The 24973-nt window shown below is 45.0% G+C and overlaps 2 protein-coding genes across 6 annotated transcripts in view; one reads left to right on the forward strand and one right to left on the reverse strand.

Moving 5' to 3' along the window:
- LOC119176601 (uncharacterized) overlaps nucleotides 1–15499 on the forward strand; it is a 115552-nt gene extending 100053 nt beyond the window's left edge. For 3 of the 5 annotated variants that reach the window (XM_075876132.1, XM_075876134.1, XM_075876136.1), the window contains one exon: nucleotides 561–12894. In XM_075876132.1, the coding sequence (XP_075732247.1) occupies nucleotides 561–845 (285 nt within the window). In that variant the 3' untranslated portion in view covers nucleotides 846–12894. Of the gene's footprint in view, nucleotides 1–560; nucleotides 12895–15272 lie in introns of those variants that run through there. The other 2 variants (XM_075876135.1, XM_075876133.1) reach the window with 2 other exon arrangements.
- The window catches only part of eIF3a (eukaryotic translation initiation factor 3 subunit a), a 38939-nt gene continuing 25243 nt past the window's right edge, over nucleotides 11278–24973 (reverse strand). Inside the window, exons 6-14 of the mRNA XM_075876138.1 lie at nucleotides 21112–21495; nucleotides 14804–15004; nucleotides 14435–14737; nucleotides 14224–14361; nucleotides 13262–14142; nucleotides 13137–13174; nucleotides 12952–13068; nucleotides 12422–12838; nucleotides 11278–11709 (exon numbers count right to left, since the gene is read on the reverse strand). Of these exons, the coding sequence (XP_075732253.1) occupies nucleotides 11624–11709; nucleotides 12422–12838; nucleotides 12952–13068; nucleotides 13137–13174; nucleotides 13262–14142; nucleotides 14224–14361; nucleotides 14435–14737; nucleotides 14804–15004; nucleotides 21112–21495 (2565 nt within the window). The 3' untranslated portion in view covers nucleotides 11278–11623. The remainder of the gene's footprint in view (nucleotides 11710–12421; nucleotides 12839–12951; nucleotides 13069–13136; nucleotides 13175–13261; nucleotides 14143–14223; nucleotides 14362–14434; nucleotides 14738–14803; nucleotides 15005–21111; nucleotides 21496–24973) is intronic.

The following is a 24973-nucleotide window of genomic DNA, read 5'->3' on the forward strand; positions in this document are numbered from 1 at the left end:
AATGAACTACAAGCGAAATTTATTTACTACAAGTCGGTTATCTAAACTGCAGTACAGGTCTGACAGACCGCTAGAAATGATGTCCAGAGATGTGCAGATGCAGCCGGTACAAAATAAAACTTCTCGCAGAGAAACCATCATACTCCTAAAAGAATCTCCCAAGAACAATACAACCTGATCACCACTTTTGAAATATGCTTGGTGGAGCGAGGGCACGGTTGGTGATAGCATACACAAATAGATTTTTTATACCTGAAACAGCATTGCTGCTTTTTTCGTCATTCAAAATCTGAGACAAAGAAGACATGAACCCAAGAACTCACAACAGCATAAAAAGAGAGCACGTTGTTTGGGCGAGCCATGATGGCTGTCGAAAGAGTTTGTGCCGTGACGTCATCGCAGCGCTACCCTTATTCTCAGGGCTAATATGAAAGCACAAAAACAAAGTGGTTTCTCAGCGCTTTTTGAAAATCACTTGTATTATTCAAAGACCTTAGAACTTGTCTCTTAGTGGTAAGCAAGCAGAGTGCTGCCTCATGTCTTATGTCTTTTGCTGTCAGGTTTTTCTCGCAACCCAGTCCATGCAAACCACAGAGACCAAAATGCTGCGTGGCCGTGACGGACGAGTAAGGAAAGTGGAATATAGCTTGGATGACAAGGTGAGCGGGCCATCAGATGTGGCACTGCTGACTGGCACTGCACACTCATCACATGGCCGCTCCTCAGTTCTGAATTTTGCATCTCATTCATTAATGGTGAACCATCATTGGTTGCCTGGAGAGACAAATAGAGTTATGGGGCATATAGGATATCCCAACTATTTCACACCTGTGCAATTTGCCTAATTGACATTTTTCCCAGGTGCTGGAAGCTTCAATGTGGTGGGTGGTTCAGATGCAAAGCATTTGATTGCAATTTCTAGCAGCTTGTCATTACAACAGCTTCTAGCCAATCGAAAGAAGCTTAGAGGAGTCAAGACTTGTCCTGACATGATATAGTATTTGCAATGAAAGCACACCCATATACTTGAACCTGAGCTTCACTAGTTGCTTAAAAATGTGATGTGGGCATTACTTGGACTGTATTCTCAATACATAGAGACAAATAGAGTTATGAGGCATGTAGGATATCCCAACTATTTCACATCTGTGCAATTTGCCTAATTCACATTTTTACCAGGTGCTGGAAGCTTCAATGTGGTGGGTGGTTCAGATGCAAAGCATTTGATTGCGATTTCTAGAAGCTTGTCATTACAACAGCTTCTAGCCAATCGAAAGAAGTTTAGAAGAGTCAAGACTTGTCCTGACATGATATAGTATTTGCCATGAAAGCACACCCATATACTTGAACCTGAGCTTCACTAGTTGCTTAAAAATGTGATGTGGGCATTACTTGGACTGTATTCTCAATACATAGAGACAAATAGAGTTATGAGGCATGTAGGATATCCCAACTATTTCACACCTGTGCAATTTGCCTAATTCACATTTTTCCCAGGTGCTGGAAGCTTCAGTGTGGTGGGTGGTTCAGATGCAAAGCATTTGATTGCAATTTCTAGAAGCTTGTCATTACAACAGCTTCTAGCCAATCGAAAGAAGCTTAGAGGAGTCAAGACTTGTCCTGACATGATATAGTATTTTCCATGAAAGCACACCCATATACTTGAACCTGAGCTTCACTAGTTGCTTAAAAATGTGATGTGGGCATTACTTGGACTGTATTCTCAATACATAGAGACAAATAGAGTTATGAGGCATGTAGGATATCCCAACTATTTCACACCTGTACAATTTGCCTAATTCACATTTTTCCCAGGTGCTAGAAGCTTCAGTGTGGTGGGTGGTTCAGATGCAAAGCATTTGATTGCAATTTCTAGAAGCTTGTCATTACAACAGCTTCTAGCCAATCGAAAGAAGCTTAGGGGAGTCAAGACTTGTCCTGACATGATATAGTATTTGCCATGAAAGCACACCCATATACTTGAACCTGAGCTTCACTAGTTGCTTAAAAATGTGATGTGGGCATTACTTGGACTGTATTCTCAATACATAGAGACAAATAGAGTTATGAGGCATGTAGGATATCCCAACTATTTCACACCTGTGCAATTTGCCTAATTCACATTTTTCCCAGGTGCTGGAAGCTTCAGTGTGGTGGGTGGTTCAGATGCAAAGCATTTGATTGCAATTTCTAGAAGCTTGTCATTACAACAGCTTCTAGCCAATCGAAAGAAGCTTAGAGGAGTCAAGACTTGTCCTGACATGATATAGTATTTGCCATGAAAGCACACCCATATACTTGAACCTGAGCTTCACTAGTTGCTTAAAAATGTGATGTGGGCATTACTTGGACTGTATTCTCAATACATAGAGACAAATAGAGTTATGAGGCATGTAGGATATCCCAACTATTTCACACCTGTGCAATTTGCCTAATTCACATTTTTCCCAGGTGCTAGAAGCTTCAGTGTGGTGGGTGGTTCAGATGCAAAGCATTTGATTGCAATTTCTAGAAGCTTGTCATTACAACAGCTTCTAGCCAATCGAAAGAAGCTTAGAGGAGTCAAGACTTGTCCTGACATGATATAGTATTTTCCATGAAAGCACACCTATATACTTGAACCTGAGCTTCACTAGTTGCTTAAAAATGTGATGTGGGCATTACTTGGACTGTATTCTCAATACATAGAGACAAATAGAGTTATGAGGCATGTAGGATATCCCAACTATTTCACACCTGTGCAATTTGCCTAATTCACATTTTTCCCAGGTGCTGGAAGCTTCAATGTGGTGGGTGGTTCAGATGCAAAGCATTTGATTGCAATTTCTAGAAGCTTGTCATTACAACAGCTTCTAGCCAATCGAAAGAAGCTTAGAGGAGTCAAGACTTGTCCTGACATGATATAGTATTTGCCATGAAAGCACACCCATATACTTGAACCTGAGCTTCACTAGTTGCTTAAAAATGTGATGTGGGCATTCCTTGGACTGTATTCTCCTTTCACTTTAGTGTGAGCTGGCCTTTAGTTAAATCTCTCATGTGGCTAATGACATTTTTCTACTGGCTTGATAAGTTGCCTGCCAGTGAAGTTGATATCACCAAATATGACTGATACAGCCTCTGGTGTCTTTAATAACTCTTTAACATAGCAAATTTTAAGTCATGTTGAAGTGGTGACATACGCTACAGATTTAAATTGCATAAAGGGGAAAAGGAAGGTAGCGGAAACAAGTAGAAACAACCAAGTTTAACTCGGAGCGCAGTTCAGAGAGCTGCTAAATGAAGGAGGGAGGGCGGAAGTACATTCTTATAATGAGGCAAAAGGAGTGTAATAGAGCTTCATTGTCCCTTTTATTAATATTGTTTATATTAACTGACAAATATATGCAAAATCACCCATGATAGTGATTTAATAATTAGTACCACGTTTTTGTTAGCCATGTGAGCACCAATGGCAGTACATGATACTTACCCAAGTAGCCAGGTCAGCATAGGGCTTTTTTTATCTCATGCCAACAGGTGGAGCACTTGGGAATTTATGTAATTAATCAATGACTTTTAGTGCTTTTAGAGTTTGGTAGGAGCTGTTGGCTGCTGATTTTTTTTTAGCAACCAACTTGTTATTGTTAAAAGTAAGTGTTGGTAAAGATCATCACCCCCTTTAGTGTGTCTAGGTAACTTTTGATTTTCAATGGTGAAAACCGGCTTATTGAATCTCCTCTCGTGCTGGAAGGAGGCGCTGTGGGAATACCGGTACCTTATGTATCACAAATAAATAATAGTCCTCCCTATTAAGTGCTACACGGTTCCACTCGGGCAGCCTACAGCAAGGGTACTCATGGCCAGAGTGGTTCCACCACTGGAATAATGTTTCGACACTGCTACTTGCACATTTCTGCAGAGGGCTGCAGTGAAAGGCAGCGTATTTTTAATGGTACAGTAGTCTTATTTCGAGGATTGTATAATGTCCTGCTGATGCAGTTGTCATCCATTTGCTACATGTGTTTATTGTAACTGTCTCCCAATCTTGCGCTTGCGCATATTTGCACTGCTTTCTAGCGTTCTTGGAAGTTTGTTGTTTATGCTGTCTGCTGAAGCGTTCTTGGAAGTTTGTTGTTTATGCTGTCTGCTGAAAATGTCACTCTTTATGCCTTTTGCAGCCTGAAAGCAGGCTGAAGACCTGCTTCACTGGTTGATTGGTGCAGTTGATTGTGGCTCTGACCTTCAGCTGCGTTATGTTGTGCTTGTTGTGTTTGTGGAATCGGTGTGGCTGAGGCACATGACCATGTGCCATCATTGAAACAAAATAATTCATGCCTGAATACTAAATTAAGATCAGTGCTAAAGTAATTAAGGTCTGTATGCTGATTGAATCACTGCAGTCTTAAAGCTATTGCAGAGCCCTTATACTGCAAACCCTTACTCAAATGTAGCTGTGGGAGTAAAAATATAATTGAACTTCTGAAGTGTCTGTTTAAAAGCCAACTCCGACGATTTTTCGAGGTCAAATGAACCTCAATGAAATTCACTGGGTACAATTATTTGCACGTTTGGGCCATTCATGTCAAATTGCAGGCTTTAGAGTTTCGCAGATCCTTTTCAAATGAATTTTATACCTTGCCTACAAACGCTCACGTCGCTTGCCAGAATTGATGGCTACATTGTGTGTGTGACTAGTGTGAGGTTGAGTTTTGCCTGGCGGAAGTATAGTGCCACTGCAGCATCTGCTTGTCTGCTATGGATTTTGTGAGTTTTGCCGGCACTTCTTTGGATGAGCGTGCCATTTTCTTTTCTATGTTGGTGAGCGTGCGATAGGTGGCAAGTGGTGTTGCGTTGCTGGCCGCATACCATAACAGCGTAATCGCATTAGTCGATTGCCAGCATGGACAGGTAGGGCCATCTGGCGGGCATTATGCGCAATCAGGCAGGTTCGGGCAAACGCCTACGTCACGTCGAAGCGCACTTAGTTGAGTTCCGGTTTCGGTATTGCAGTTTTAAGCTAATTGCAAATTATTTACAAATTTGGCAAGCATTTCAGCTATTGGGTGCGCGACAAAAGTGTCTCAAGAACTTAAAAGCACCATTATACTGGCATGGTAAAAAAATCCCTGGAGTTGGCCTTTAGAAACATGTCCCATTCATGCTTAATTTATCCATGATGGTACATAAGAGGTCAGTTGTTCATGTAGAGCTCTGGATTAGTGTGGCTTACAATGCAAGTTGAATTGTGCAAAGTGGAGGGAGTGCGTAATTGTCGTGACATACAGAGAACAGTTCCACATTGCAGTCACTTTGTGCCGTTTTCGTGACTATGAAATATGAAGTTACTTTTATTCTTTTAATATGCGACAGGTAATTTGCACTATATTGCCCCCTATACACTGCACTCTGCATAGGAGGTATCATGGCTCTCACTGCAGCGAACTGTGCATAACTTGCCCCAGTGAAAACGCCGTGCCAGAGATCATATTTATCATAATACACAACAGCTTCAGTATCATTTGCAGGTGCTCAATGCACGTCCTTTGAACATAGACCTTAGAACATTGGTGAGCGTTTTATATAACGCCATTTTAGGATTAAGAGAACATAGCTTGAGCAGGATGTGAAAAGAGCACTGGTGCTCATAAGGCACCATTTGTCGGCTATACAAAGGAGCAGATATAAGGGTAGTGTCTTTTTTGGCTGCCACTACAATTCAAGATCATTAACAAAGGAACAGTCTCACAAAAGTATGCATTATTTTGTCACTATTTATTGCTTCGGTGACAGCACCTTTCTTGGTGTCATGTTGAATTGTTTCTGCTCTGCATGAACTTCATGTAAAGCTCTCACTTTTGCATTTTATATAACGCCATTTTAGGATTAAGAGAGCATAGCTTGAGCAGGATGTGAAAAGAGCACTAGTGCTCATAAGACACCATTTGTCGGCTATACAAGGGAGCAGATATAAGGGTAGTGTCTTTCTTGGCTGCCACTACAATTCAAGATCATGAACAAAGGAGCAGTCTCACAAAAGTATGCATTATTTTGTCACTCCTTATTGCTTCAGTGACAGCACTTTTCTTGGTGTCATGTTGAATTGTTTCTGCTCTGCATGAACCTGCATGTAAAGCATATTACTCTCCCATAGCTTGCTTTTTGTCATGCTTGAAGTGTTTGTAATCCTGCATTTGGGGCCGTACATAGAAAACTTTCATTGGCGTTTAATAAGACAAAGTCAAGTGCACAAACTTGTGTGGCTGTGGGCAAAGAAAAAATTAGTTCTTTATCGCAAGTGAAGTTTATCTATGTAGTAGTACAGTAAAAGCTTGTTAATTCGACACCCGTTAATTCGGATAATTCGGACGGCTCTATTGGTCCCGGCCAAAGTGCATGTTAATCTATGGGACCAAACCTTCGTTATTTCGTCGCAATTCGGCTCCGCACCGCTTAATTCGGACAAATGCTGACGGCTGCTGCTACACAAAAGTGTGATATAGCAGCGCTGGCACCACTGGAGTGAAACCGAAACCTGAGTGGCATCGCAATCATCATCAACTAGTGGGGGCGATCGCAGCGTCACCGAACGTCGGCGTCTTCTTTCTTCTCCACTCAGCGCCTCCGACGCCATTTTCTCTTGTGTTGTCGTGTCGTAACCATCTCTTCTTGCGGAGTTCTCTTTTTCTTCAATTGTGACCGTATTTGCATGCCACCACCATCATGCGCTACATTGATGGCAACGCCGAAAAAGCGGCAGAACTACGACGCGAAGAACTTGGCGACTAAAGTGGAAATTTTGGAAGCACTGAAGAACAGTGAATCGCGACAGCAGGTTATGACCAAGTACAACGTGAAGCGGAGCACGTAGGAAACGTACGTGAAAAATGAACAACAGATTCGACAAGCCTTCGAAAGCGAGAAGTTTCATGCATCTAGAAAGCGGTTGCGAACCGCAGCTCATCCCCAGCTCGAAGAAGCTTTGCTCCGGTGGATTACTGGCTGTCGCAACGCGCATCTGCCTTTGAGCGGACCTCTCATCATGGCGCCAGGTGAGAAGTACGCTGCAATGATGAACATTGAATCGTTCAAAGCGTCAGAAGGGTGGTTTGCGAGGTTTCGAGAGAGACACAAAGTTGCCTTCAGGAGTGTGTGCAGCGAAAAGGCCAGTGTTGACGAAAGCGTGACCACCGAGTGGAGAAATGTGAAGCTGCTGGAGCACATCGCCGCATATAAACCACGTGACGTGTTCAATGCAGATGAAACTGCTCTATTTTTCAGAGCTCTGCCCGACAAAACGGTGACTTTCAAAGGGGACGCATGCATTGGTGGCAAGAAGTGCAAGCAAAGGATAACTGTGCTTCTTGCCGCCAATATGACTGGCACGGAGCGCTTGCCACTACTTGTCGTCGGGAAGGCGCTTAAGCCACGTTGTTTTAAGAACGTCAAAAGCCTTCCTGTCGAGTACACAGCGAACAGGAAGGCATGGATGACATCGGACATTTTTCGCGGCTGGCTGCAGCAGTTGGACCGGCACTTCACGTCGAAGGACCGCAAGATAATTATGGTTGTTGACAACTGCAGTGCCCATAACTGTACAGTCGAACTGAAGAGCGTCAAAGTAGTTTTTTGCCGCCCAACACTTCGTCTGCTCTTCAGCCGATGGACTAGGGTATCACTCACTACGTGAAGTCGAAGTACCGCAAGCACCTGCTAGAGCGGATGATCCTATGCTCAGAAACTGGAAAGTTGTATCAAGTGGACTTACTCGGCGCAGTGCACATCATCACGCACGTGTGGAAAAACAATCCGCCGCAAGTCATCGCCAACTGTTTTCGGCACAGCAGTTTTGTGAGGCCCGAGCATGCAGCAGTAGCTGACGATGGCATCGAGGAGGTGTCAGCCGAGTCCACCGACGATGACTGCCCGACTTTCGATGCTGTCCTTCCCACAGATGTGACCTTTCAGGACTACATCGCGATTGACCATGGTGTCGCCAGGAGTGGTCTTCTGACCGATTAAGAGATTATTAACGATGTCACGGGCGCCCATGAAGACAACGATTCCGACGAAGAATCATGCGAGGAGATACAGCCGCGACCTCATCGCACCTCACGGGAAGTCTCGGAGGCGCTGTTAATATTAGAGGACGCTTGCCTGAACACTCCCGATAGCTTGCGTGCTGTTGGCCATTTGGAACAGTTAAGAAAAATTGTGATGTCAGCCGGAATCTGCGCGAAAATGCAGACGACAATTACAAAATACTTCAACAAATAAAGGTATGCTTCTGCAGCTTGATTTTAAATGTTGTTTTCCCTGTTCACTCGTTAATTCAGCATTCGGTTAATTCAGACAGTTTTTCCTGTCCCGTGAAATCCGAATTCATGAGCTTTTACTGTAGTAACTTATACAGTTTTAGTGTATCTGATCAGTGGCAACACATGAGCATTGCACATTGCATTACATGACATCAGTCATAACTAGCAATATAGGGGCCACTGTGGCACCTGCTGCGTTGGCGAAATTCCACAGCACATACACAATATTAGTGGCGTTAACATTGCCGTGTTCTCAAAATGACAGTGCTGATTGAAACTCGACTTTTCATGACACTGGAAGTTCTAAAAAGAAATGTGCTGTGCTGAAACAATTTTTTTATGCATGAAATTTCGAGCACCATTGTTAGATTGAATGAGATAAATTGAGAAGCTAACGGAAAATGTTTATTGTTCTACTGGTCCTACTATCAGTAACCTGCAATATTGGCGTCTTAATGAAGAGACTATAATGTAGCATGTTGAAATTCAGCGTATTAACTGCAGACATCTATTTATTGTGATGCCAGAATCCAAAATGAAATGTTTTACCATGCATGTATACAAAAAGTGGTGGCTTATATGTTTAGTGATGTGATCAGTGGCCAACACACTGTTGTTTCTATTCATGTCGTCTGAACCTAAGCTTTGTTACTGCTTCGTTCTCGAAAATGGCAAAGTTAGGACTCATGGCTGAGCTGCTGTGTATGTTCTGCAGACACAAGGGAGACCTCTGTACAAAACATTACTCTTCAAAACCTTCATAGGACAGGAGTAACTAACAGTGAGGGTAGCTTTCATGTTGGAATGTTTTCACATTCCAAAATGGAAGTTCTCAAGTATACAATCCAGACTAATGTGTTGCATTGTATCATGAAATCCGCTGCCTTTTCCATTGTGTAATACTCCTTTTGAACACATACGTACAGCGCACACGTACAAGATGGCTTGGTGCTCCAGAAAGGCCAACATTTTAGTGGTGTGTATGATCTGGTAGTGAAAGAAGTTTTCTATAATGCAGTGGTATGTGTGTCATTGTCAATATAAAAACATTGGCTGATCTCCACAAAAGTCAGACTATAGCTGCAGAAACACAGCTTTTATGCAACGTAATACTCTATGCCCGTGTGGAGTATAAGGTATTTTTTTTCTTTGGTATACATTGCATGTTATCTGTTTTGCAACCCAACTGTAATTAAGTTGGTGCATACAAATAGGATGTCAGTGATGAGATACTACTGCACTAAAAAAAAAAATTCTTGCTCAATTGTAGTCACCCAATCAGAATAAGGTAACTGGGTCACTATTTCTGCATACATAACCTTTTTTTTTACAATATGAATAAATTTTGTCAGTAGCCTAACATTTTCTGTATGTGGAGTATTAGTGATATTAGAGCAAGTGCCTTATGAATTTTTTATTGTACGCTGAGGCTACTTGAGGTACAGCTGTAAATCTGATAGTCATTGCACATCTGACCAAAGCTTTATTTGTCCTGTGCTACTTGTTCTCTTCAGTTTTTTTGCTGTTTTGCAGTTTTAGAAATTGAGGTGGGGGGGGCTAAGTCAAATCGTACTGAAGGGCCAAGGTCAAGTTCTATTCATGCTTACTAGGTTATTACAGCTGTCACAAACATGGTATTAAAGACATCGTACAGTTTTGTCTTTTGGCCAACATGTTTACTTTTTTTTTTTTGAAAGGCTGGCTTTTTCGATACAGTATTTTATGCCACCGAAAATAATTGCCTCAGCTATGCAACTGCTGCCTAACTAATGAGAATCAATGTTGATTACCTCTACCTTTTATTGTTGGTGAACAAGTGGATGTTGTATGAATCGAATATGTACAGTTCCTGTATTTTTTATAGCTTTTACATACAACTGTGTGAATGTGTTGTGTAGCTATTATTGAGCATGAAGGATTGATTCCCCCTCCCCCTTTTTTTTAATGTATATATAGCAAGCATGTTACCTCCTCCGTCTTGCAATATGTGCATTTACAGATGTCATAGTGTGTAGGTGCATGACTAATTTGTTTTTTGCAAAAGCTTGTCGCAAGACATGTGCATGACTTTCGACAGATGGCACACAACTTTGTATTGTTTGCCCTCTGTCTAAAGTCCTTGTATGTATTTTCCATGAAGATGTTTCATGCTATGTGCTTGCTTTCTTGAAGTACCTTGGCTGTCATGACTGTTTTGTGACCACTTTAGAGGGAAGGTCCAAATAATCAGCAAAGTTCCCTTGGGCTTTGCGGTTATGAAGTTATGCCATTTAGAGTAATGTACTGCATCTGCTGCTACGTGCTTGGAACAAATTTAAGTACATCTGTACAGTTGCGGCCACGTCTGTGTCGAGCGCATGGACAGCCTGTTTTCGCTCTGCGGGGTGAAACCTTGAGGCAGTTTGTCTCTGAAGTGGTGTATCAAAAGCATGAGTGGCCTAGTTGTCAGGCTGAAAACCCCGGAGCCCGATACTGCCCCAAGGTTTAGCCATGCAGAGCAAACACCGGCTGCTCGCGTGCTCTACACAGACGTGTCTGCGGCTGTACAGTTGAGCCTCCCTTTAAAATGTGCACAATGCATGGATGTTATGAAATCGTAAATTGTTTGGGCTTTTATACCACGTGGCTGCAGAAATCTTGGATGGTCAGTTCGATCAGTGCACACACTTCTACTTTTCAGAAGAGGAAAAGGAGGAAGAGATCAAGGCCTGCTGAAGAGCAAGTGGCAAAAAAACGTCGCATGCATGCTAAAGACTAGCATTCCACATTGACTGTGCTCTCAACACATGTTCATTTCATTTGTAAAAGGTTTTTCCATTAATGATAACAGGTTTTCATTGTACAGTAGGCACAGAATAAGTCTACATCCCACTTTTTATTTTTTTGACTAAAACCATATATTGAGTTGAAGGTTCAAATGTCAATGCCTGTACATCTTTTAAATGGTTGCATCATGTAAATTTGTTCACATCACTTCAAGTATTGTGTACCAGTTTATTGATTGTTAAGAATAAATGCTGAAAAAAAAAAAATTACAGCAAACCTCTTGCAGTGGTTCTTGGGTGCATGTAGTTACATAAAGAAGAATGCCGTATTCTTCTGCCCTTCTACTTTGAAAATTGCCAGCTTCAGTAGGCAAGTCAGTTTTTGAATAACAATGGCAGGACCACTGGATGTAGTGGACTACTTTCTATCCTCATCTGGCTTGTTGAGCCTGGCCTGCTGCTTCCTTGCCTCTCCAGGCACCAGTATAGCTTGGCCTTGCCTCTCCCGGCACCAGTATAGCATGGCCTCTCCAGGGGCCAGTAAGGATCTGTGCACTGCATTTAGTGGACTGTCTTCCAGCCATCCTCACTGGCATCTGGCTTGTTTGGCCTGCTTTCTTTGTCTCTCCAGGGGCCAGTAATGTGATCTGTGCAGAGGTGGAAAACAGAATTTAGGCCTATGCATATTGTGTAGTGGGTAGCCCTCGTATCTATACGAAATTCCCTGCAGTGCTAGGGCACATACTTTATACAGGAAAGAGGATCTTCACTGCATGTGGTCTATAAAAAATTTTCTGCAGTGCTAGGTCACACAATACAGGAAAGAGCATGTGTTGAGTGCACACTCCAGTACCAGGGGGCACATTTTCTTGCGGCTCTAGTCCACCCGATATTATTGGTAGGCAAAAATGTTCAAGGAAAACGATTCAGACTATTGTTCAGATAAGGATAAATGTTTTATTGGTGATCAAGCAAAAAGAAGGAAAATGCACGAAATTGACTGGTATTTTTATTTCACACACAACGTGATCTGCCACCTTATAGTATATGTCGACAGTAGAGGAGTGGTAGTAAGAACTCTTGAATTTGTCTCTTCTCTTGTATGTGCATGGGTGCATGCCTTCATAGTTTTCAGATAAAAAAGCTAGCAAATGCAAAAGTTTTTCTTGCATACACAGCACTACACACTGGGACATTTGCTGTGGGGCAAGATCACCACTTCAAGAAAACACTTATTGTGAAAAAGCTTGTAACGGCACGTCTAACTTCCAGCAATTCACTGCTGGAGGAAATGAAGGCTTTTGGCAGCAATGCAGATGTAGTGCTAAGAGTTCCTTGGAGTGCGTTGTGCTGCCTCACCTTTTCGTGGTGATGGACGTTTATCATCTGACTGCCAGCCAGACCCACCACCTCTGGACTCCTTGAGCCCAGAACGCCAGTTCTCACTTTCCCCAGACCTGGCAGGGCGATCATCTCCAAACTCTCGGGCTCGTCCAAAGTCCCTACGACGGCGGTCATCCCCAAAGTCTCGACCAAACTCCTGGCGGCCACGATCTTCTCTGTCGAAATCCCGTGGAGGACGACCACGATCCTCTCTTTCGAAATCTCGAGGTGGTGGTGGACGACGCTCCTCCCCATAGTCCCGACGACCACCATCTCGCACCCGATTGTCCCCTGAACGCCACGACGTTCCACCGGGACGCCACGAACTACTTCTGTCAGCATCTGGCTCAGCTTTGCGCCAGCTCGACTCTGGCGCTCTTGATCTGGGTGGCTCTGCATATAATTGAATAATAAAATTAAACTACAATAAACTGCAAAAGATGTGGTCACCCATGTTTTCCGAGTATTTTATTAAACATAGACATAATACATTCTGGTAGCCTCACCGTCATCAATGTCTCTCTTTCGGCGCCAGTTGTCTTCGTTGTCACGATCCTTTTCATTGTCACGATCTCTTCTTCCAAAGGACTCTTTTTCGCTCTCACGATTGTCACGAGTACGGCCTGAGAAGATGAACGTGTATACAGTTTGTGAGTTTTCACAGCTCTATGCTAGCATTCAGGCTACTTACTTCTCCACGACTCAATTTTGCGCTCTGGCTCCTCGTCTCTGAAAAGTAAAGAGGGAGAAAAAAAAAGTCATCTATGAAAACAATGCCACATTAGGCAAGTTTGAACAGAAGGCAAAACATTTCACCTTTTGCGCCAGCTGCTTGTCTCCTCGGTGCGGCTAGTCGGCTGCCGTATCTTCTCAGCCTCCTGGCGCTGGCGCTCTTCTTCTTCCATTCTCCGCTGCTTTTCTTCAATCTCCCGCTCGCGCGCTGCCTTAATGGCCTCCATCTCCCGCAGCTTACTCAGTCGTTCAGCCTCGATGCGCTTCTGCTCCTCCAGGGCGGCTCGCCGTCTTGCTTCTTCGCGCTCGCGCAAAAATTTTTCCCGTCGCTCTTCTTTGCGTTCAGCTTTGCGAGCTGCTAGCCTCTTGCGGCGCTCCTCTTCAAGCCGCTGCTCGAACTGCTGGCGCTTATCTTTGTAGACGGAGTAGCGGTCCTGCGTCAGCTTGCTTAGGAACTCCTCTTTGTCATCGCGCATGCGCGACAGCCTCATCTTGTGTTGGAGTGCAACCTCTCGCTCTTGAACTAGCAAACGAATGCGTTCCTCCTCTTTCAGCAGCCAGAACTTCTGGTCTTCAAGCTTGAAGCGCTCATAGGCCTCCTGCAACAGAGGGATCTCTTCCAGACGTTTAGCACGTTCCATGTAGTCAACTTTTCGCTCTTGCTTTTTCAACTTTGTTTGCATTTCCTTACGCTCACGGTCCAGCTGCTCTACCTGTCGATTCAGTATCTCCTCAGGATCAAGCCGCTCAAGCTCTTCTTCTTCTAATCCCTCAAATATGCGTGCCCCTATATCAGTCTTGCGCAAAAGCTCAATCTTTTCTAGCACCACTTTTTTCTTCATCTCATCCTGTTCTCGCTGGCTGCGCTGTTTGGCACGCTCTTCTGCCTCGCGCACTATGCGCTCTTCTTCTGCCTCACGCATTTTCTGCTGTCTCTCCTCCATTTGTTTGCGCTCTTCTTCCTCCTGCAAAGTGAAGAGTGTGCATTTTCGACTTTGTAAACATGTCAACTGAAACAATCAAGAGTACAAAACATTGTCACTCACCCGCTGGAAAGTGAGATTCTCCAGCATCTCTTTGCGAGCCTCTATTATTTGCTGGCGCTCAAGGATCTTCTTGTGCTCTTTCTTGCAGACCAGGCGGTATGCATCTATAATATGCATCTTGAGTTCTTTCGTAGAGTCCTAAATAGTGGGGAATGCACAAAATGGAAAATTAAAACCTGCTAGACAAAGCCTATCACACGCAAACACTTGCCTTGATCTCTTCTGGTCTGATGAGATGAACTGATCGCTGCAGGACAGAGTACAGCTTGACAAGCTGACAACGAATCTGTTCACTAGGCATACCCTGCAAATGTGGCCCTTCCACCACTTCCTCTTGCTGAGAGACACTAAGCTCGGAGCCGAAATGCAGGCATCGACGTTTGTGGTCAATGCGGACTTGCAAGTCATTTCTTCGCACGGCATCCACCACCATGTTCTCCAAGTAAAAGGCATTGGCAAAAGGGGCCAGCTCAAGCAGGCGCTTGATTTCAATGGTTTGATACACCTGCGACACCTGCAGTGAAAGACAGCAAAAGTGAACACCACAGACAACAAACATGTACCAACAATGAAAACGCACCTCTTTCAGCAGTCGCATGATAGTGATATCTTGCAGAGCAGTCACATACATGCGCAATTCAGAGCATTCTTCCCACTTGTTAATGAAGTCAAAGCACTGCATGACACGCCCGGACAACTTGAGAGGCTGGAAGTCCACTTCAAGCCAACGGTACAGATCTTGAAGTTGGGGAGGTGCCAGGCCCACCACACCAAGCCGCACCTGTCAACATCAACATCACCTTTAGGAGGGTCTTGAATGTACCCCAAGACACCAGACTTCTGTGCACTTCATATTTGCAACAGGAGAGAACTTCGTGCTGTGCAATGCCATTTCATTTTCTGGCGTGTATGCAGATGACTACATGACTTTGTAAAGGTTTCCCATGAGTAGTAAATAAATTCCCTTTAGCACTGAGACTGTATTCCTTTTGTTTTTATGAAGGCAGGCAGCTGTGTGTTGTGATTTGCCTTCTTTTTCTTTCTTACAGAAAGAAGAAAGCATAACCTCATTTCTGCTAGAAGCACTTAATTAGGCCTGGCACCTGGGCTGATGGCCTTCCAGGGTTGAAAATATAGTGCAGAAGAAATGGTACCACTTGACCAGCTGGCTAATAAACAATACTCCACTTCTGGACAATGAACAGCATCAAACAAGATCCAAAAAATGCAGATTTTTATTTTTAATCAACTAACAAATAAACTCTTCTTGCCAGTACTACTCCATTTATTTGCCCCCCTTCCCTTCACATCCCCTCTGTCACCTGAGTTAAAACCCAACGGTATGATCACTGCCTGAACAAAGTAGGTGACCTAGGGTACACAAATTATTGCACACACATGCACACACTGGAGGGAAGAATGTATGAAGACTGTTCTGCCATTGTGTTCACTTGCACCATGAAATTCTGAGCTAGTGCACCCTATAACTGCAAGTTTCTGAAACGTAGAATCAAAATACTGTTTTTAAGTCACAGGCATGGTCAAAGAACAGATTGAGTCTCAAGAGCGCAGACTCATATTCGACATATTTTTTGCATTTTTTTAGCAACCGTGACTAAACAAACCTCTTGTACAGTTTTGTTCTGCTGGTTTCAAATACATACATACTTTTCTAGCAACTTGTATTGCTCTTTAAATATCTTAGGTTTACCCATTTATTGTTTAAGGCTTGGGTGGAAAAGAAAGTACTTAATTAAAATTGACGTTTTAAATGTGGCAACATGAACTTAAAGCATACACTTTTTCCATGAGTAATTAAAAAGGGTTGTGCCTCTCGTTCGGCATCCATACTTTAATTAAAATACGTACAGACTTCCATAAAAAATTGTACCTGCCCTAGCAGCCGCAGTATTGAGGCATCAAGAGTAAGCAGTCATGAATTTACAGTTTGAGAAAAATGAAATCCTCTGATAGATAACAGTAGCAGGGTTTGCATAGCCATAAGGTGCATGAGAACTAAGTGGAAGCAAATTCAGAGAGTGGCAGGGTTTGAATGGTAATAGGGCTAATGTTACAAGGAGTGAAATAAGCTAAAGTTTCATATTTTCGATACATGGCACAAGTAAGCACATAAAACAAGCTTTTAGAAAAATAAATGAACAAGGTGCTAATACACACATTTAACCCTGGAGTGTAGCTTTGTGGCAGTGCAGATTACCCCTGAATGAATGGTTTTGCAGTATAAAAGTCTCGCACTGCAGTGAAACCACCTTTTCATGAGATGTGTGGACAATTGCTTTTTCACCACTATGCTTAGCCCAGAGGTTAAAAGTTTCGCTAGCGCCCCAAAGTATGCAAAGCAATGTTGAAGTTGGCAACTATTAAGGGGGGATGCTACACCTTCCAAAAACTCATTTTTGCGAGTACCTCAGTCAAATTTGGAGAGCCTATGTAGATTTTACTGCTGATTTCAAAAATCTAATTCTTTTTTTGCTGTGACAATTAGTTTTAAAGATATAATGAACTGCGACTTTTTCAATTAAGGCATAATTAGCTAATTAACTGTAACTTGGATATTGATGTGCAACCTATAGAACCAATTCGGTATGTTCACAGTGTGCAATAAAGTATAAATCATTGTTCTGGGCTATTTCGAAGCAAAGTTGTGGGATGTTGAATATGACATGAAAAATTTCCCCATCTACACTTGAAACAAAAGATCCATTTGGAGAATTTTCTCCAAAAATTATTACAATAAAACTTACTTTACGACACATCCCCTGCATTTATCTTCGAAACAAAAAAGAAATCGTAATGATAACCCAGATAGAACAAGAGATATTGCTCCGGCATAATGGGAAGCACATGAAAATTGTCGTTTTGAGAAATCGAGAAAAAACGTGGGCACACATTTTTATTGCAGAAGATGCAACAAGACAACCTCAAAACGCACCAGAAGCATAGTCTGAATGCATTCTGTGCTCATGCCTCCTCTTCACTAGCTTCCGGAGTTCCAATGAGGCTGTTCTTGTTGGAGACAATGCTGCGACGGTGGTCTTTTTCTCTCGCTCTCCTGGCACCAGTACTTGTCGCATTCATGTCCATTTCACCTAAGATTGCCGTTGCAGAATTCAAATTGCCCGTGCTGAAGCGCAGCACTGCTTCTGCAACAGCTGCTTCAACAGCGAACAGGGACGCATGGTGCTCCTTGGGGGCCAAACTCCAGATTACCGAATGTAGGCTCTCGTTGGAGTTCTGCGTTTTGCCGCGTTCGCACCTCTGAAGCAGGGCTCTTTCCGAAAGCCGGGTATAAACCGGTAGTAATGCCTCTGCCACGTCTTTCGGTAGATTGTAGGCATGCCTGGGGTCGGGCTCACCCTTTGCTTTTGCGGCATTGTGCCGACACCATGAAGTTTCACCAGCTGGGCACAGACTGTGGTCCGAGCATTCATCAGTGGAGGTGACGTGGCGGTATGTGGCCATCACAGCCTTTTGCATCTCGCCCACGTCACCTTCATGCGATTTCTGAGCCCGGCCATAATATGTGCTCAGCCTGGTGATCAGCTCACCTGTGAGCCTGCCTTTCCCACCAAGGCCTCTTTTCCCATCGCACTTTTGTTTCTGCACCAGGTTTCTCAATGCCGTGCCCATCCGTTTCTGTACATGATTAATACAGTCTTCCTTCTGCACGTCAATGTAACCATACACCTTGGCGTCTTGTATGGCGCAAAATGTCCTAGAGTCTCCATCAGACAGCATAGTTGTGTAGCGCAGGCCATGGCGTTCAAGCGACCTCTGAAATAGAATTAGAGCCGCCTCCACTTCAATTTGCCCCGCTTTGCTGTTCGTATTTTTTTGGCATTTGTGGTTAGCCTTCCATTCTTGATAGCCCTCACTACTAGGCTTTGGGCCCACCTCGCAGCCTAGGCAAAAGTTGGAAAGAACGACGTAGTCCAACACGTAGCCACTAAATAATTCGATAACTGTGCCCACGCCGATGTGGGAAGAATGGCCTCGCGTCTTCCACGTGCCGTCGTAGCTAACGGCAATATTGTCCCGGTGGCCGAAGCACAAGTCATCATAAATTGTTCTAACCTTTTCCGCACATTCGCTCATAGCGGACTCAGCCGCTCGCGTTGCAGCGGGTGCCAGCGTGTTCTTCAAATGCCGCTGAAACGTCTTGTGGTGCATACCGCGGTGTGAGATGCCCATTGTTGCGAAAATATCGTTCATTTTCGTTTGGCCGTTGCCGGTAGCCACCATCGCCCTCGAAGCGAGAAGATTTACTTCAAACGGATTGCACGTTTTCGTGCCGTTCGCGCGGGGCGAAGTCCATTCATTCGCGATCTCGCCACACCTTTCACACTGCACTAGCACTTTCACGGCAAGTCCGTAGTCCCGATCCCCTCTGACGATCGTAGCCGGTCCGTGGCAGGCTTTGCAACACAAGGCACCCATTATCGCGTTTAGGATATCTAGATGCATAAGCAGATAAGGAGCAGCGTGGTCCGAGTCCTGTGCGGTTGCCTCGCTACAACTCGCGGTGAAAAAGTCAATTTTCCGTGCAGTTGCTGGCGCCGATGAAAGCCAGTCGAGCGTCGCTTTCTCCCGGGCATGATTTTCTTCAACTTCGGCGTTTGTCACCACCTTGGCGTCGATTCGTAGTCGTCCGGAGTTCGCTTCACCGTCATCGTCGTCGGAGGCAACGCGCTCGGTCGCACCATCGCTGAACGGCCGCGGAGCGTCGACACATCGTTCGTCGGAGTCAACCAAGGGCTCTGATGACTTCGTAGACTTTCTCCCACGACCTTTGCGTTTCCTGCGACCAAATGCGTGCACGGTCCGATACTTTTTTGCGTTTCCAGGCATGGCGATACGATCAGAAGCTTCAGAGTGCTCTGCCGATTTCGAGGCGTCACAGCGGTAACCCTTTCAAAATGGCGTCGGGTCGCGTGTGCAGGCGCAAGCCGCGAGCTTCCAGCCAACCGGAAAGCGCCATTTCAGTCACGTGCGCCGTTTAGCCAATGGCAGTGAGCGCGGCTCTTCGTCTTTGAGGCCCCGTTTTTCGAGCCGGGGAAACGCTCAATGTTGCTTACTGAATAAAAAAAACAGCTGAAAACGCGTTCTTTCAAACAAGACCAAAATGGCACCGATCGAGCGCGTAGTTCCCGCGTATCGTAGAGCCGAAACCTGCGCTATTCGCCCTCAATTTAAAGGGCAGGACGCCCGTTTTCGGTTTTTTAAAGTTGAATAACGATAAAAGTTGATGGTATTCGGCTATGAAATTTTGTAAATAGGTGCGCAATGATGTCGGGAACGCGAAAAGAAGGTCCGCGAAAACTTGATTTTTTGGCTGATTTTCGGTCCCGAAGTGCCGCGTCCCCCCTTAATTTGGGAAGTTTGCTTTAAAAGAGTTCTTCTGGCCAGCTTGCTGTTTTTAAACTTTAGTCAATTCATATCTGAATGTAAGTATGTATGTTTCAAGACAATTTGATGTACTACAAGAAGCTCGCTCAATAGAAAGATAGGAAGCCGAGCATAATGCCACAAGTTGATATGGGCTGTATTGACTGCGTGATGGCAGTTATGATTGTATTTTCAGGAAGCCACTGCGCATGCCAGCATAGTAGCACCTTGCTTTGTGCAACTTTAAGGGTTTATACAAGTTCTGTAGGCTCCAGTAGGAATTTTCTGCTCTAAAAATAGACAGTTTTTTTTTTTTTTTGAATAGCACTATGGATAGTTTTATTGGATTAGTAATCATATATGTAACATCAGAAATTTTCAGTCCTGATCACTTGAAGTTTTTAAGCTGCACAGAAACTGACAATACAGCTGCTGCAACATCTGTTATATTAGTTAACTAATGTAAAGTGGCACTGCCTTCGCATGACATAATGATCCTGTGCTGGTCAGCGCCTCTTTAGAAACTTTTCTACGTGCTCATGAAGCCATGCACGCTGTTTCCAAGTCACCAACATTTTAGAGTGACATGTTTGTTTTGTTTTTTACCTACACTGTCTCAAAAATGATGCGCAGTGACTTGTCTTGGCTTGTGTGTCGAGAGAGTAACGATGACGGGACAAGCCATCCACGACACAGGCGCTTCAACCATGCGCCAAGCGCAGACAATGCGGTACAAATACAGGGAAGCTGTTTTAAAGCCACATCTTCTCATTAAAACGGCTTGTTATTTTCAAAAATAGTGGTGAAGCTAAGAATAAACGTGGTTAAGCATAGTTACAGGGACTCTTGTGAAAGCAGAACAATTACAGCATGCACAAGTCGCTAGAAGGGCTATGGGCATCGCTATCCAATCTCAGCGTTGCTGGACAAAAAGACACGTCGGTGTTCAGAGCCTTTCAAACAGAAAAAACTGCTTATCAAGTAAGTACGTGCTTTTGGGCGTTACGACTGCAACTGTGAACACTGCTAAGAGTAAGCTTTCGGTTGTGCTGAAAAAAAAAACTGTGTCAAGAAAATGGGTTGTTGGTCTCTTCAAGCATAGCCATCACTTTGTTAAATAGAGTTTCAACTGTATATGTTTATCAGTTTTGACTAAGATATAGGATAAGTCTCCACAATCTAACCCCTACTTAAATGGCAAATCAAAATATCTCAAAATCGAGTTCCAACTATTGAAGGATGGTGTGTGCAAGCATGGCGGCTAAGTCCCAATTTATATGGCTGCTATCCAGAATTACTAGTTTTGCAATTACCATCTATAACATAAATGAAGAGGTGCAGTACCATGTTTACCTGCTCTGGCATTTTGCCAGATTTAAATGATGAATAACACAAAATATATTAAAGCTGTAATGTGGAATCACCCACCTAACTTACTCCTAGAGAATGTGGTACATACAGGACAACAAAAGTATGACCTACCAATTCTTTTACTAGGCTGGCCCTTGTTGGTGGGTTATTGAGGCCCAACAAGGTTGCCAGCAGACGCTGATTCTTCTCACCAACGTTCTCCTCAGTCTCAACAAGACGATCGATTTCAGGTCGATTTGGAGGCATTGGCACAGCCAAAGTGGCCAGCACAACACGTGAAGCCATGCGCTGAATCTCTTCTTGTGTAATATTTTTCTTCAAGTCCTTGGCTAAGTGGAAGTAGCGGAATAAGGCAGATGCATGGAACAAGTGGTTGCCCGCTTTCCAGAAAACCAGTGCCAGCTTCTGGTAGTAGTTAGCCATGAGCTGTGGCTTTGGAGACTTTTTAGAAAGGGTCATCAGACCATGTATGTCCTCTGTTGCCTTGTATGCCTCCTGAAGAATGAAAATGCACAAATACGAAAATTAAAATGTGCAAGTGCCAGAACGAACACTCGTGCACACACAATGTAAAAAACGCTATGCAACACACACTGCAACCCTGACATCATGGCAGGCTTTTCATTTTCGAAAGCTTGCCCTTAACCCTTAGGCATATAGTAGAACAAAATATCAAATACAGTCGAGCCCGTGTATAACGAACCTGAGCCTGACGCAGCATCTGTTCACTGTATCCGAAAGTTCATAGTACCAAATGAAACACAGCTTTTAAAAACTTGCGAGTGAAAATGAACTTTTTTTGCCCAAGAAGTCCGTGATGCACGTATTTTGAAATGCAGAAGCGATAAGGGCGGTATCGAGTTCATTTAAAACGGCAGAGTGCCCGTTCGTTGAGGCGCGTGGCATAAGCTACATGAGGCACTGGTTCCAAAGTATCGTCGTTCTCGCAATTCGATTCCTCCAAATCGCTCACGCCACGTACTTCATTCACAATGCCCTAAACCGTGCACGGTTGCGCAGTGTTGGCATCATCATAGACCGTAATTAAACCACTGCAACAGATGTCCCTCCCGCTTTCCCAGGGCAAAGAAATCGCTGCTGGAATGATCCTGTTTGGAAGCTTCAGGCTCGGCATCGGGCCCGACGTCGACTTCGCGACAACAGTTTCGCGCGCATATAGCCATCACCGCCACCCATGAAATATTCACCATCTCCACAGCTGAATACCGGGCCCCCCCCCCAAGCGGCAAGTTGGCTGCCAGGCGGTCTGGTCAACAGCAAGCGCTACGCGACGCGGCACCTAACACGCGAATTACGCCCAAGCAAGCCGTCACACTTTCGACGTTCTGTTGAGCAGCAGGAAAAAGCGTGCAAGTCCTCCCGTCTGCCATCCTGACCAAACACGCAGACCAAGAGCGAGCAAGACCCGCACGCGCGACACGCATGCCAAAATGCGTGGAACGGCTCTGGGCACGCTTCTAGTTGAAAAATCAAACTAATTCGAGCCAGCGTGGCTGGCGTCTCAGAGCGGTTTAGATGAGCAAAGGGGTTGTGATCAAGAGAGGAGAGAAAATTTGTGAGAGAAGAAGGGCAAGAAGTTGCGATAGAGAGGGGAGAATGTGGTGGAAGGGCGACCTTGAAAACCAGTACACACTGGAAGGAGGCAGGTTGGGTAGCTTGCTTAAAATGTCCGCGAAATGCGCACATAGAAAAACTTGAGAGTTGTTGAACTTGAAATCCGCACTGGCAGGTTTCTGTGGCCTCACCAACTACGATACAGTTAAAATTCGTTATAACGAGACTGGCTATAACGAAATAATGGATATAACGAGCAAATCCTAATTCCCCTTGAAAGTCCCCATACAAACCAATGTATTCAAAACCTCGTTTTAACAAGGCAAAATTTGCCTGTTACGGCATATAACGAACAAATTTTGTTGGGAAGTAAAATTTTGAGCCGATGTCACGACAGTTCACAACGCGAATTTGAGACGGCATGCAACCCGAGAACTGTATTTAGCAGTTCAAAACTCCCACCACGCGCCCTCCAGCAACGCGCAAAGCAGACAGCACGCTCTGTTTCCGGAGGAGAGGTCGCTGCAGGTGCGCCGCTTGGCTACCACCGACAGCGGAGCGTTCCGCGAACGTCTCGCCTTTTTATTTTCTTATGTGTCTTCTTTATATTCTCCCTCTCCCCTTTTTCATGGCACTGAGGTGCGCTTCCTAATCTGACATACCCCTTCCCCTTGAGTAACCGGTTCCTAGAGGGCAGCGCAAAAGAGCGCCCCTTCTGCCCCTACCTCTTCACAGTCACTTTCTCCACAAGTGTTGTCGCTCGCCGACGTGAGCCGCGTTGCTTTTGCGTGCGTGTTTCTTCTCTTTTTCGACAGCTTCCGCCTTATCTTTTATCGTGCTGCGCTCGTGATTCCAGCAACATGAATGCGCCAGGCGGGAAGCGAAAACGCATAACCCTAGATCAGAAGGCGGCTATGATAAGAGCCGTCGAATCGGGGACCAAGAAAGGCAACGTGGCAAGAGACTTTGGCATGTCGACGAGCACGCTGTCAACCATCTTGAGCAAGCAGGAGTCCATCATCGACGCTGTTGCACGTGGCGTGAAAGGAAGCGCTAAGAGGATGAGGGCACCTGCCTTTGAAGCGGTCGAACGGGCAGTTTTTAAATGGTTCTTGGACACGCGGGCCGTGAATCTGCCGGTGAGCGGCGCCTTGCTGCAAAGAAAAGCGAGAGACTTGGCCTGCATCATGTGCTATGACAACTTCGTAGCAAGTTCGGGTTGGCTCCAACGCTTCAAGGAGCGCCACGACATTGTCGAGAGAGCGGCGTGCGGCGAATCGCAATCTGTCGACGAAGCAGAGGCTACCAAGTGGGCGAAAAAAACATCGTGCGGCAGCTAGAAAAATACAGCGCGGAGGATATTTTTAATGCGGACGAAACCGCTCTCTTTTTCAAGATGTTGCCGCACAAGACGTTAGCCCTCAAAGGCGAGCCGTGCCATGGCGGCAAACAAAGTAAGCTGCGGATCACTGCACTACTTTGTGCAAACATGACCGGCTCTGAGAAGCTGCCAATTTTCGTAATTGGCAAAAGTGCATCCCCTCGCTGCTTTAAGGGGAAGAGGCAGCTCCCAGTCAAGTACGTAGCCAATTGCAAAGCCTGGATGACCAGGGAGATTTTTTCAAAATGGCTTTGTGAATGGGACGGGAAGCTGGCAAAGGCGAACCGCAAGGTGTGCCTTGTTTTAGATAACTGCACCGCCCACCATACCGCTGCCGTGCTTCAAAACATCGAGCTGCTGTTCCTTTCTGCCAACTGCACAGCAAAAATACAGCCGCTTGACCAAGGCGTGATTATGTCGTGAAGGCAGGTTACCGCAAGCGTGTGATAGACAAGCTCCTACTCAACATGAGGATGAAGCGAGACACCGATGTTGACTTGTACGCTGCGCTCGAAATGCTTCAGGCGGCGTGGATGAGTGTAACGGGGACCTTGATCGCAAACTGCTTTCAACACGCCTCATTTGCCGCCGCACCAGACGCCTGCGATGAGCCATCAGACGAGCCCACTGTGCCGGACGGTTTTGCCACATCAGACGAAGTCGCTGCATCATGGACGGCAGTTCGTGACGCCGGTGTCGTGCCTGACAGCGAGTCGTTTTGCGACTATGTGAGTGCGGACTCTGAAGTGGTGGCAACGGAGCAACTCCTGGATGACGATATTGTGTGCGCTGTCACTGATCGTAACGAAACCAGTGACGATGACTCTGTCGACGAACAGGAGACAAACGTGCCGACGGCGTTTGAGGCATTAGACGCGGTGGACGTACTGCGCCGCTACTTCGGCGCTCACGAGGGCGGCGAAGATGGCTTGAACATTGCGGCCGCAGCTAAGCGAGCCATCGTTCGCATCAGGAAGATGCATTAACGTCCAATTACGGACTTCTTTGCCGCTAAGT

The sequence above is a fragment of the Rhipicephalus microplus genome, chromosome X, assembly GCF_043290135.1.
Source record: "Rhipicephalus microplus isolate Deutch F79 chromosome X, USDA_Rmic, whole genome shotgun sequence".
Taxonomy (NCBI): Eukaryota; Metazoa; Arthropoda; class Arachnida; order Ixodida; family Ixodidae; genus Rhipicephalus; species Rhipicephalus microplus.